Here is a 15220-nt window from a genome sequence, read left to right on the forward strand (position 1 = left end):
TAATTAATCACCCTAGAAGACTTTCACTATTGAATATGTGTTAAAAATACTGTTAATCAATGTTTCTTGTTTACATTATATGACGACCTCGATGGTATAACGATTTAATACTAGTATATCGCTTTACCTTCCGATGGTCACGGATTCGATCCCTGCACAATAAAAACATTTGTATTCATGAGTAAGACTGTTCGTATTGGTCTGGGTGTTTTCTATGTATAATATGTATGAACATATTAAAAAAAAAAAAATTAATTACTATACCTATCAGTTGTCTAGTATCCATAAGCTCTACTGTACTTTACTAATGGAAATAGTTGACATCGTATAATAATATACTCGGACTTAATGCTATAGGCATTCTCTATCAGTCAGCGGTATATACACAACACACAATATTTTTAAGTAGATAGTTCATTCTGCAGTGGTTAATAGAAACATTGAAAATTTTAGACAATTTTTTTCTTTCACCTAATATATCAATTATGTAATTTTTTTCATCATATCCTAACTTAAAGGTCTTATTGATTATCTGTATTTGTTTTATTTATTTATTTGTACATAATTTTAATGATTATAATAAAATAATATTATACAAACTCAATGTTTTAAAACTACAAGCATTTGAAGTAAGTATAATAATTTAATTATCGATTTTGTCCACAAAGACCAAGTCCGATCATAACAAAATTAATAAACCTTTCGGAAAAAAACATGATAATAGTCACAGAACCAACGAAGATAGCACGTACACAAAAAAGACAGTCGAATTGAGAAATTATCTTTTTGTGGTTAGTTGAAGTGACGAACAAGACGTTTTATAGATTTCTCACAAATCTCACGAATCGATGAATAATGGAATTCATTGGAAAGTAATATGAATGAAACAATCATAATTATCGAACTGAAATTTTACAGATATTAGGTATTAAATTAGAACTGGTATTTACATTATTTTGCTAGTTAATCCGGTAAGTGTTCCTGTTTTCTTTATCAAAATTTCAATAAGTTTGTTTGTGAAGTTATTAAAAATATGTTTAAACAAAACAGAAATGACGAATAAACGTATTTCATTGTGATTAACTAATATTTTGGAGAACTGTATATATTACTAGTGATCCGGCCTGGATTTACGAATTACGAAAGAATTTCAGAAAATATTATATAGCCTACATTATCTTATAATAACATAGCTTATACTTAGGTGAAATAAGTTTTAAAATCGTTTCAGTAGTTTTTTAATTTATCCATTACAAAGAAATCTTTCCTCTTTGTAATATTACTCGAATTCATATTATACAGTTTTAAAAATAATATTAGTGCAGTGTATTTGACCTATTTTCGACACTTTTGTTTTATAATGCAATATAAGAACTTGAAAAAGCAATGAACAATTTAAAAAGAGAATCGACCTCAAATTAATTACTACTGGACTCGACCAAGTGCTTTTACCATTCCTATCGACAGTTACGATCAGGAGAGCAATATCGTGGAGATGAAAATATATGTATAATATTTTCTATTCTTATTTTGTATGAATTAAGAAAAACTGTATAACAAAAAAAGAAAAACAACTACTTCTGGTGTGAATATTAAGTTATATAATTATGTTATTCCAATAATGTTATAAACAAAAATTTCCAAAATTATAAGTCCTAGATAAGATTTGACATTGATAAAGCCGCAAGAAACGACTACTAATAGCACTTTAATGATATAAAATGGCGGATAATGGTTAGCGATAAATAAATAGCTATAACGCATTATGCAGAAACTTGAGAGGTCTGAAATAATACTTTCTTTTAAAACCTTCAATAACGTTGAAAAGTAGGAAGAATTAAATAGGCATTGAACATTTTTACACATTTTTGAAGAGTTTAAATGAATTATGACTAAAATGTATGCTCTTACTTTACGTGCGCAGATACTTAAGTGATAGTGAATACTTAATTTTAGATTTTAATATAACTAATTCAAGTTCTCATAAATGAGGACATGTGTTCTTGAATTGTGTTTTTAGTAGTCTACATAATACATTACAGAAAGTTTTAGGTATATGACAAAGTAATGTTTCCCGATGATCGATTGTCGAGGGATAGCAATAGATCACAAAAATAAAACTTTCCAGAAGAGGTCGTTTCGCGTAGATACCTCCACAGTATGAGCTCAAGTCTTGTGATTTACGAGTGAGATTATTTCGAAGATATTACTCACCTATACATCTTTCCTTCTTAGTATTCGTTCGCTATAGATTTATTAATATGTGAGCATATTATTTCAACACATTAAGAGGTTCTTCTTGAATCTTCGTGAATATTTTGAGATTATATACTATATTCTAGTTTGTTTTAATTTATCTACTAATATTTGTAATAAAAATTGTGGTTATGTCTTTTTTAATATGTAATTAAAAATTAAACTAATAATAATATTGTTTTGCAAATAATTTTAGTAAAAAAATATTGAAACTAATATTTTATAATAAACCCATTGATTTAAAATGTGTCTATTAATTACATAGTTATGAACAAATCGATATTAAACCTAACTGTATTACTAGAGAGCACAAAATAACATAATAAAAAGACACGGTAAAAAGAAATAGGAAAATATATGGTGTATTAACTAGTGCTGTTCATTTTCGGTAGGCATCTCGTACGTCGAAACTATGTTAGTAAGGCCGAAGTAATAACATGCGGTCTTGCATCAATAGTTTAGTTTTGTTTGGATTTTAATATTAACGATTGAATTTTCGTAATAACCTCTTATGAAATTTTATTTGGATTAAGCGTGAGTAGTCTTCGTAAATAGGTATGCCAGTTTTTACAAGCGAACGTTTCATGTCTTAATAGAGTTTAGGTTTTATTTCTATCCAGCAGATAGAAGATTTATCATGTTTTATTGAATGCTAACATTTTTGAGCGGCAATTCCGTTCGGGCAAATACAGTGTAGGACGACCCCCCACCAGACATAAAATGCATTGCAGGGAGTCAGTGGATTCAGGTGGCTCAGGATGATTCCTTATGGCAGTCTATGAGGGAGGTCTATGTTCAGCAGTGAACAGATAATGGCTGAGAGGATGATGATGAGGATACCGTTTCATAGTTTGAAACCGGTCTATATATGGAGGAAATTATATGGAGATTGCAATATTAATTATTCATAAATCATTCTAGTTTTTCTTTTTTATGTCTTCTTTAGAGAATATCAACTATTTATCTACTATTCACATAAAGAGAAGCAATAAATAATATCGGGTTAATAGAATACACAAAAGTGTATTTTCAATACCTGTGAGTCATCACTAAGAAGAAAAACTTAAAGTTTTTAATCAAGAGTGTATCTAGCGGCAGGCAGGCAGGCAGGCTCTATGGTAGGCTGTATGAAACCCATGGCCATTAGTAGATCATCAATAGGTTATTAAGGTAAGGCTTTATAGGTCTACGCCTGCGTCAAAAAAAAAAACAATGATTTGAATAATAAATTTTATAAATATCAGATCTAATATTCAAAGCTAAAATAACCAATTCAATTTTGTACGTATTGCCCATTGTGTACTAACAAATAAATTTGAAACCATCTCTGAGTCTACGTTATATTCAACAAACAATTGCTACATGCTGCGGCAATCTAACCACTTTCCACTGGCTTTGGTTTTTTTACGATTGACAGTCTCTGGGGAAATGTGGGTTTTTGAACACGAATAAAAGGCCTTTAATTAAATCATACATGGCTCACAGTTTGTTAGAACTGGCACTGAGTTTTACCCGTTTCGTTAGGATTGACATTAATCCATATAGATTTTTTATTGAATTTAACACTGAACAAGTATTATTTGACACAATTTTTCAATATGAAGAGTATTATGCTCTATTTAGTTGTAGAAAGAATTCGCTCGTCTTCAATTTGTGGGTTTTGTATAAATTTGTATAAGTCAATTATTTTATGACCAAAAATTCCATTCTCTGTTTGCGTTAAATAATGATAAGAGAGAAAACATTGTAAAATGATTCATACTCTTTTAACTCAATCTTCATTTACTGCGATGACGTATATACATACCAAAAATATTTTATGCTATGCATTTATTATTTAAAAATAAACATGAAATCCCACGAAATAGTTAATTTTTTAAACTTTCGCGTTGTTTACACATATTTTTAATGCACTATCGGGATTTAACTTGATGAGAATTTTTTGTAGGCAAATAAATAAGTAAACCTGCAATCCACGTCGAAAAATCGGCAATAAAGAAGCAGGTATGTAGGTACTACTCACCTGCAAAAATATAGTAATGGTTAACACAGAGTAATAATAGTAATCCGTCAACTGTTAATTATATACCGTTGTGGTGAACACTCGACATGCTATATTTCGCCGAGCATATTTGAATTTGAAATCATTGTGATAGAGGGCGAACCTATCACTGTTAATAATAATGACAATTTCGTTTGTTTATTATTCAGAAAATTTAATTGATATATATTTTTTTATCTGCCAGATTCGATCTTACTATCATTGAGTTTGTAAGTTAGAGTAATATAGATATCACATGGCTATAACCCACTTAATTCATGATAAGTCATAATTATCAAAAAATAATTTCATCATGATTAGAACGATTTTCTGTAACTATGCATGCAGTTTCAGTTTTCGGGTTCAATTTTAGTTTTTGTTATAGTATAGCAAAAAATTCTTTCACCATCTTAAATTTCAACAATATTGGAGTTCAATGTTACTTAATATAAATAATGAATTCTGACTATTGCAAAAATAACACACCAATAAAACCTTGACTTCAATCCAAATTTTTTGTAATTATTTTTGGATTCATTTGCTAAGTACTTATGTACTATCCTTAGTAATTGAAGTGAGTTTCATTATTATTGTCTTGATGCCGTAGTAGTTCAGTTAATTGTTATAAAATTTGGCATTCATGCAGTATTTAGTATAATAGAGAAAAACAACTTATATAATAAGTTTAGATTCACACTATAATGCCGGTCACGGTTCGATCTCGATCTGTTAAGTAGAAACTCTTCGAGATTGACCATGACTGGAACGGAACTGGACTGAACAGTAATATAATAATATACTGTTGGAACGGTATGAATCTGGCTTGGAATCTTATTTATAACAAATACAATTAAAATATGGAATAAATAAATTAAATTAACTCCATTATTCAATTCAATTTTGCATGCACACTTTACAGTACATTATTATTAATTATAAAGAGAGAAATATAAGTTAACGGCTTTATCAACGCATATTGTGGCTAGAAACACAATTTAGAAAGTAGGCAACTTTCTTTTCTTACGTAGTCAAGTTATACAAAAGAATTTCGGTAATTTCACTCAAAGGGTCTAAAAGAAACGACAAAAGTTTGTGTGTTAATTCATAACCTTTTAAGTTAAAGAATAGTTATTCTCTATTATAGAGATGTCAAGACAATTTAGAATTTAAAATGCCACAAGAACTAGCTCTGCATTCAAACTTTTTTAGATATTAAACATTTACTAGTTTTATTAAAGTTAGTGTAGGAGATTACTAATTAAGTAATTCAGTTGAAGACGTAAAAAATCTTATATCTGATACTATAGTGATGAATTGAAGTAAGCTATCTCGAGGGAAGACAGTTACAGTGCTAAGTCGGTCAAAATTAACACTCCACCAACTAGATCAGATCCTGGTATCTAAAGTATCTTGTCACATTCAGAACACATACACACACATACACACACATAATAAAACTAAGTTCAATCAACAAGATTACCATTATTTTGGTCACTCGTTAGACGATTAGTACGAAACAAATGATAATGAATGTTCAAAATGTTTTGAAAAACAAAAAGTATATAATGTGTAACAAACTAGAAACCATTGATTGTTACTGATGAAGACATCTATTTAAATCCATTATCCGTTACACGCTACTTTGACTACTTTTAATTTCAAAATACTCACGAAATGGATCAAACAAATCCGTTCAATCAAAGCAGCGTTCGGTTACCAGGTTTAAAATAAATTACGGTACGGTGGATTATTTTACTCCAACACTGAAATCGTATAAAATAGATATATTTATCTACTATAAGTATTTTTCATGTAGCTTTCATAGGATTACTGTAAATACAAACCATATATTACATAAACTGGGTTAAGCAAATTTAATTTTGTTATAAAATTATCATATCTCTATTCCAAATTTGACTCGCGTGTTATTAATTGTGTAAATATATAAAGTAAATAATTGAAATGGTTGATGCTATGCGCAAAATATTACAAAACACATCAACTCATTAGCAATTTTGTAGATAATGATAAATTAGAACTGTATTTACGAATACGAATGGACAACGCGAATACATTTTTGAAGACAATAGGTATTTTATCTGCAGAGGGGTACCAATTGATTCTATAAATAAAATATGTTCCTGGCAAGTACAAACAGCAGCTTCCTTTGCATGCATCAATCGGTAAACTTGTTTTGTGTTTAAATAAATAAACGTGGTTCTGTTTTAAAAATTAAAGTTCTATGTTAAATAAGCGCGCTGTGTTCTCGTTGTAAAATGGTGCGGCTGACAGCTGACATTTTGGCGGTTTTTACTGTACAAGAACTATATCCATATATCTAATCGTATACTCACTGACTGAGTGATATTTTAAAGTAGACTAACGTACGTATTAGTAATTTATTTTTTTACATTTTTGTGACCTTTCAGCTGCACCATATTATAAGGCACGAAGTATTTATGTACAATAGGAAGATGGCCGAAACTTACGAGACATTAGATGAAAAAGAATCTATAAAACAGACATGCGATGAGTTATGAAAAAAGCTGACATTAAATATAGAATGACATTATGTACCTATTGATAGACGTAACTAATCGATAAATTATCAAATACAAATTATAAGTCCGATCCACTGGCATTACATTCGTGTGGATAGATATATATTTATATAGATATAAGTAGATGCTCGTGTTGTATATACTAATGTCTGACCAACAAAAAAATGTAGACCGATCTCTAAACACAATAAAAGTAAAGCCGCAAAATCAAGCTCCACAAAATAAACACATAATGCTCATTATTTATTTGCATGAAATAAATATCGAAATTACCACAAATTGCTATGAAACAGATTTAATAAATTAAGAACATTTTAATTTCATTTTTATTTTATTTATTAGTCTCATTATGAACACATTATAATATTATAATGTGACCTGAGGCGATACTTTGGCCGTTTATTTATTTATATTCCAATTATTTAAATATAAATAGAATTACGACATTTCTTAACTTACACACTTCCAGAATAATATTTTTAGTATTCGATAACATTACGTCTATATTTTTTTGTAGATCTGATGTTGTAATATAATATATCCACCAATATATAATGTTATCTAATATTGTTAATTGAAACTACTTTAATACATATTAATTCGAAAAAGTTAAGAGCGTTCATATTCATTCCAGAACGTAATTACATTGACAAGAATTCAATTATTTTTTAATCATACCTATTCAGCAGTAGCTATCTAGTGTTCGATTAAAATATATAAATCTACTAGAAAAAATTAGGTTTTTTTAATATATACTTTATAGTTACCAAATATTTTTTTTAATTATTAAGTACAATTACGTTACAAAGTATTAATAGAATCTTATTGAATGATGGATGAGGTAGTACAGTGTTAGACTATTTTTTTAAGATTTCTCGGTTGTATTTAAAATAAATTCATTATATTTAATATGCACAAGTTGTACAAATTAATTATGTTAGAATTCTCACACATGACACGTATAAGTCATTGCTAGTCTAAGGATGTAAACCCTCTTAACGTTTTAACTATATTAGTAAATGTGATTGCACTACAAAGTGAGGCAAAAGTGTAAGCACTTAGAAGTTCAGTCACGTCGTATGAATAAGAAGAACCCAGCGAAGGGTATTTATGGGGTGACTTTTTGGAGACGAATGGGAAAAGACTGATGAGTATCAAAACGATTTATGACTATCAATGAGTGAACTGAACCCAGAACAACGATGTATTTTCCCATTTACAATGTCATTTACTTTGATAGAAAAATATAAAAGAGTATTGGATGAAAGGAAAGTTCCACAACATGGATTTGGCTTCATTTTTCCGTTACTATGCTTTGTAATAAATATATTATGTTAAAGTAGTCATTGTACGAGTAGATAAGCTTTACCCGCGCCAATCGATCATTTTCTGTTATCTTGGGAACTTTGGAAAATATTTACTTAAGGAACTGAGCAAGATTTCATGTTAATAAACGTAACGATAGGTATTGATTGTGCGTTGTCTCACAGTCACTCAGAGCTAAAGTATATATAATGATAAAAATTTAATAAAATAAATACTAAACTTAAAAATTATTATTATTTATTATTATTACTATAATTAGGTATAAAATTATTGCTTTTTGTGATAGATATATAAAAACCCAAGTGGAACAAAAATAAGATATATTTTTTTTAAATAAGCACCTATTAAATAAGAAAATAAAGTGCTTTTAATGTGTAAATTGGACTTCGACTAAATAAACCGCTTCAAGCCGCTTAATTTTGGGCAAATCTCAATCTTCTTAAAGCGGAGGCCATGAAATGATTTAAAACTTATATTTCTCCTTCGTTTCTTCGCGATTGGTTTAATATTTGTGTTGACTTTAAATTAAGTAATTAATCAATAAGTACAATTTTACGAAAAATATTTTGAAAATAAACAATGTTTGTTTAACTTAATATAATTAGTATTATTGGTGTAATCACAGATAATATAATATAGTCTATAGTAATTAGAACTTAGGTAGATATCTAGGAAGAGAAGACATCTGAATATGTCACCAACAAAAAAAAAACAAAATATTCGAACCATACCGATAATGATTAGGTATTTAAAAAAAAATATAATTTAAAGCTAAAACTAATATTAATGTTACCACGTTAAGTTAAGACTTTAAATAATTAATTAATTAAGATATCTCATTAACGTAACTGTACTACAATTAGTGACAGGCTATTCTCCATATAGAAAAAATACCGGTGTTATTTTCAACGTTACATTTTATTGCAAAAATGTCTGTTTTTTTTTTACAGAAATAGCCTTTTCTTTGGTTGAAATTATTAAAAAAAAAGAAAGAATAAAGTAGAAAGTTTTTGTAGGGCTTGAACAAGAAAATTTTACTTGGGAATAAAGTCAAACGTAAATTTCATAGTTCATTAAAATTTCATCTTAGAAGCCCAAGGTTTGTTAGTAATTTAAGGCCGAAACAATCTAATAAATTTAAAGCTTCGTACCGGGCTTGCACAGACGCGGTCGGTAGAAATAAAGGGCCGATAATGATCTGCAAAACTGGTGAATAAAGAGAACGCATGCGCTCTGATGTTAATCTATGGAAGTGTATGCAAGTCAGTGCAGCGAACGATAATACTTGCTAGACAAGTGAGTGACACATTTGAAGTAAATAGTAGCAGCAGTATTGCCAGATTGGGTACTTTTTTCATAATTTTTGTTAAAAATTTTAGTCTTGGAGGAATTTTAGAGTCAGTGTAAAAAGTTTCGGGCAATTTATTTGATTGTTTGTGGCATTTTTTTTTCGTTCTTCATGTAGTGGTTACTTGACGAAATGTAATAAAAATTGATAAAAGTTTATATTTGAGTAAAAGTGAAGGAAAGTATCAGTTTTAAGAAAAATATTTTAAACTTTGGGGAAAAGTAAAAAATCGCACCTGGCAACTCTGATATGCCGGTAACCAGCCAGCCAGCTGCCACTGGCTTTCTTACAACTGTTCAACACTACTCTTATGTAATGTGACGCAAAGACGCGTTTGCTATACCTACGTATGCGGCAATTACAAAACGAATCAACATTCTCACTCTGTACACAACTTAGATGTAATCGGATTGCGTTTAAAGAGTGTTAAGCATACAGATATTAGCAAATGTTTATTGATAGAAGATTATAATTATGACCATCAATTTTATTATCCGTTCAATTACGTAGAGATATGTAATCATTAAATCGTATATATAATCGAATTAGTGGAATATAATTAAAGAAAATGTATGATTTTATTAAATGCATACTCCTAATTATGAGAAGTTCATATAGGTATGTAAGCTTACCCAATTATTCATAAAAACTAATACCTCCTACAAAATTATTTTAACTATAAGACTGCTTTGTCACTGTTTTGCAACTAGAGAATTTAGTGTAAAAAAAAAAAAGATAAAACAGTTCAACAGTTAAAATAGGTTTATGGTACGTTGGACGTTTTTGTAAATAATAATCTTTATCGTATTATATTTATAGTATATTTATATTATTACTTTTTTTTAATAACATTTATTAAAAAAAAGTAAGTTTAAATGATGATTTTGATGTAATAAATAAATTCTAAATTCTCCAAGGGAAGAAAAAATTAGAGGGTTAAAATCGAAATTTTTTTATTGTAATATGCATACATATGTAAACCTTGAAACCTTATACATTCATTAGCAGTAAAAAATATAATAAAAAAGGCATTTAAAATTTTTGAAGAATGAATAATTTTAAATTATCCAATACTTTTATAACAATTTAAATTTGTAAAAAAATACAAATTTTAACATGCTATCAATTGCGATTATAATTGCGCTGAAAAATGACTTGTTTTAAAGCTGTGAATTTTTACTTAAGTTTTTATAAATATAATTAAAATTCATGTTTAGCTAATAATTAACTAAAAATATTTTAAGTAATAACATTTGTGTGTACTGAGTAATTAACACAACATTAAGAGACTTTTCATAGTTACATATTCTTAGAGATTTCTTTTGACAGAATTTATCTCTTAAACTTTGACATACAGCATATTTTGAAACATAGTAGTGTAGCAGTAATAAATACATTACATCACATAAATGAGGTCAATGGTTTAATTTATATTTGAAATCGAGATTATTTAGCAAATACTCGTAAATCTGCATAGACTGTAATAATCAAATAGACTGTGTATTCTTAGAGCAGTGAAATCTTTTGGAATCGCTGAGTACGCGTAAAATGAATTATAAAAATGGGTGAAGCAAGAGAATTAAGAAGAAGTACGATAAAGATAGGTGCTTTTAGTATACTTTCTGAATTTTCCGAAGGAAACTTGGTGTGAAGATAGATAAATCTACTAAGAGTCAACGAGCCCAAATATTCAATGTTTTACGTTCAGATAATTATTAAGTGATTGATTATAAAAATAAATTATAAATGTCAAAAGTTTATTATTTATTACTAGCTGTATCCCGTGGGTTTGCCCGATAAATCAGTAGGTACATGATATATCCTATGTGGTAAACTAGAATTGAACTAAAACAGTATACTCTATTATATCCATGGTACTGCTCAAGTCTATAGGCGATGGTTACCAGTTTCCATCAAGTGGGCCGACAGTTTGTTTGCCATTCTAAATTGCATAAAAAAAATCCTACCCATGTACCAAATTTTATTCAAATTCGTTCAGTAGTTTTTATGTGAAAGAGATCTATCTATCCTTACAAATATTGGGATTTATAATACTAATAGATTAATAACTGGATAAGACAGAAATCTTCATTTGAACACCAGTCATTCAGTACAGTTAAACTAAAAAATATATACAATACAATAGCTTTACATAAAAAAAGAACAAGAAATGCAAACGTGAACACTTTGGTGAATACAAAGGCAAAAACTCCTACTACTCTAGATGACAAATAGTTTTTTTCTAAATCGATTTTTGCAAGACGTGACCGTATCAAATACATAGTGATAATGTTTAAACAAGTGACCCGTTAATAAAGTTAATGCATGTGCCTACCATGAGTTATCGATAGTTTTTTACATTTCGAAAATTATAACATAAATAAAGTTGACTTAAATTTAGGGACGTTGCTCTGAAATGCACTTAATGAATAGATGCAATTAACGTAATCTTTAATGCATAATATCTTGGTAAACTAGTAATAGATACATTGGTTATCAAAAAAGGTGATAAAAAAGTAAAAGATAAAAAAAGGCATAAAATCCACTTTGAACCCAGTAATCTAAAAATTACCTCATTACAGTGTGCAGTCGGTAAATACACTAAATAAAGAGTGTGTGCCGAAATTCTTAACACAATTTTTGTGATAATATACACGTATGATAATGAGTGAGTAATAGAAAATACTTCTATCAAATATCTATTAAATCTAGGGAGCAGAGGCATGACATCGCTGCATCAGTATACTCATGTCCACGGCCAATGTATAATATATAACCAAGGTAAATTATCATAGTTTACCTAAAAGTTCCGTCTCTTATAAGTCATAAACCATGCAACGCAAAAGTCTAAATGTTCCACTTACTTTTAGAAGCCCATAGCTGGCCATTGTTTAATGCTACAATGTAATTCCGCAAATCTGCTTCACATTGTTTTGGTAGCGGGGTACTGTCCAAGATTTCCATCCAATAATGATGATCTAGTAAGGTTTTTAGCCACAACATCCGCGATTTACCTATAGACACCTCACTCGTCGAGTTCACACTTGCACCCACCACACTCACTAACACGAAAATAATCACTGTAAACATTGTTCTAGTACTTGGTATAATATTTGATTCTTTCTTGTTTATAATTCTTTTGAAAACTCCCATTTTCTATAACTGATTTGTTTCACTGCTGCGTGTCCATGTTATTGTGCACCTGGAAAAGAAAATGAAAAGTTATATATACGATATCGTTTTATTAAAAAAAGCGTTCGCTTCGGAGGACAAATTTGTTGTTTAATTTTATTTATAACTATATTTAAAATATTTGTCCGTAATGTTACACTATATTATGTTAGCTCCCTGTCGAGGTTTTTCCAAGAGACTACAGCATGGGGTTCTTCAAAAAGGGTATAAAGAGGATTCTTCAGGGTCGGCAACGAGCGTGTAATACCTCTGGTATTGCAGGCGTTCATAGCCTACAGTAACCGCTTACCATCAGGTGGACCGTATGCTTGTTTGCCACCCCAGTGGTATAAAAAAATTAATTAACGCCCTTATTCATAAAATTGTCAAAGGTCTCATAAACCTTTTTAGGTATTGAACTGTTATGGCTCTTCCTTTTGCCCTAAATTCCTATTTAGAAAGAAAGTCACAAAATACTGTAATAGTTAAAGTAGGTTTATAGTAGGTTTTAGTTTTTACGAATAAGGTGTAAAAACATAATAAGCACAGTAAAATATATAAAAGTAACTTAAGGGGCTAAAATTTAAAACAGTAAGAGTTTATGATTTAACAATGAGCACTAATGGTTAATTTTAAGCCCTAGAATTATTAATTAGTTGTGTCCGCGCCTTGGCACGCGTGGTTGTTGAGACTAATCGTCAATACAATAATTTAGTTAATACCATCTGGGGGATTTATTTCTAAACTTGATCATCCAATTAAGAGTGACGATCTACGCAACTTCATATATATATGTTTCATATTCATACAACAGTTAAGCTATCACTCGTGATTCGCTCGACCGATTTTGATAAATACTTACCAAGTTTTAAGTTAGACTAATGGTTACTTAATTACAAAAGTTTGTATATTAGTTACAAAATTCATTCAACTGATTTCTGCTGATGCAACAAACAGAAAAGTATCAATTTTATAAATCGATGATTTGAGTTCCATTTCTTATTTCTAGCCTCCATAATTAATTTTATTGAAAAAATTACGATTTTATTATTTAAAGCATAAAAAAAATTAATTTACCGAGGCTATTGGTTTTATAATAAATAGATGTCTAGAAATTCAATCTATAAAAGCAGGATATAATAATATAATTTGCTTGGTTTAGTAACATTTTATTTAAGTTTTTCTTGATCTTGCTAAATAATTTTATTTCTATTTTTATTTATACACTGATAAAAGGCGAGCTTAATTCGAACGAAGAAGAAGAAGTTCTCGAAAGAGAACTCTTGAAGAGTTGTCTTCCTCAAACTCAACGCGGAAAGAAGCATTAATGTCAACGGGTAGACTGTAATACTTTGACAATTTACAAATAAAATGATTATAAATAAAAATTTTCATTAACATTACGAAAGAAACAATGTTGTACGACGTTTTAAAAGTTCAAAGTCTACTGAGGTGAAAGGAGGAAAAAAGGTTGCAAAATTTTGTATGGACAAACTTTTTCCGTGACTGTAAGCAATTATTTCGTTTTAATTTACGGTCAGATATTAATAAATATTAGGTATCAGTAACCACAAAAAAAAAAATACTTTGTAGCATCACAATACTTATTGTTATAAAGAAAAAAATCTATACAATTAAACTTATTCGTGTTGGTTACAATCAAAGTTAAAAAAAATACAGACTGCTTTTGCCCAAGGGGGGGGGGGGAAGGGATATTCAGAATAAGTTATGTCAATACATATTATTAATATTAGGTTACTGTTTAATAATGAAACGATGATGATGATGATTATGTGATAATAAATATTGTGAAGAACATGTATATGAGACTTATGTAATAAATTTTAAAAAAATCCAGTTTTACATTATATCAATGAATCAATATAATATATATTAAAAATATAAATTACTGTTAGTATTCCTTGTTCGCTGATAGGTAACATGATGATTACACATTTAGATTTAACATGACGACATGTAACAAATACATGACTACTGTAATATAATCTGACGGAAGACTATCAGTGATATCCTACTAATATTAGAAATATGAAAGTTTTTAAACAAAGATGTTTGTATGTTTGTTAATCAAACATGCCTAAACGGCTGAGTGGATTTAAATGAAATTTGGTACACTCATAGGTTATAATATCCCATCTGAACATATGGAATACTTCATATACTCATTCAATTAAATAAAGCTGCAGAAATCGGTAGGTAAATAAAAACCTTTCCTTAATGATGAGGACACAGAACTGAAATATAAAAGTATTAGAAACTTGTTAATTAATTAACAACGAGCAATTGGTGTCATATGCCAAGCTTATGATTTCACAAATATGTTAGATTGTTAATTAAGTATTATTCTTCATAATTACATTATAAAAAATACACCCCGATGTTTTACCCTCGTCGTTAATTTGACATTATCTGACATGAACTTCTAAATAATTAATTTTTTCAAGGCTGTCAAAAGTGATTTAGAAAACAAATCTTATATAAGCAAAATAAAATGTA

General features: G+C 29.0%; 1 protein-coding gene across 1 annotated transcript in view; it reads right to left on the bottom strand.

Annotated features, from left to right (window-relative positions):
• LOC113522955 (nose resistant to fluoxetine protein 6-like) overlaps positions 1–15220 on the bottom strand; it is a 76199-nt gene that overhangs the window by 42296 nt on the left and 18683 nt on the right. Inside the window, exon 2 of the mRNA XM_026908808.3 lies at positions 12397–12734. Within this exon, the coding sequence (XP_026764609.2) occupies positions 12397–12685 (289 nt within the window). The 5' untranslated portion in view covers positions 12686–12734. The remainder of the gene's footprint in view (positions 1–12396; positions 12735–15220) is intronic.

Source organism: Galleria mellonella, unplaced genomic scaffold (assembly GCF_026898425.1).
Source record: "Galleria mellonella isolate WM207_F2 unplaced genomic scaffold, CSIRO_AGI_GalMel_v1 utg38, whole genome shotgun sequence".
Lineage (NCBI taxonomy): Eukaryota > Metazoa > Arthropoda > Insecta > Lepidoptera > Pyralidae > Galleria > Galleria mellonella.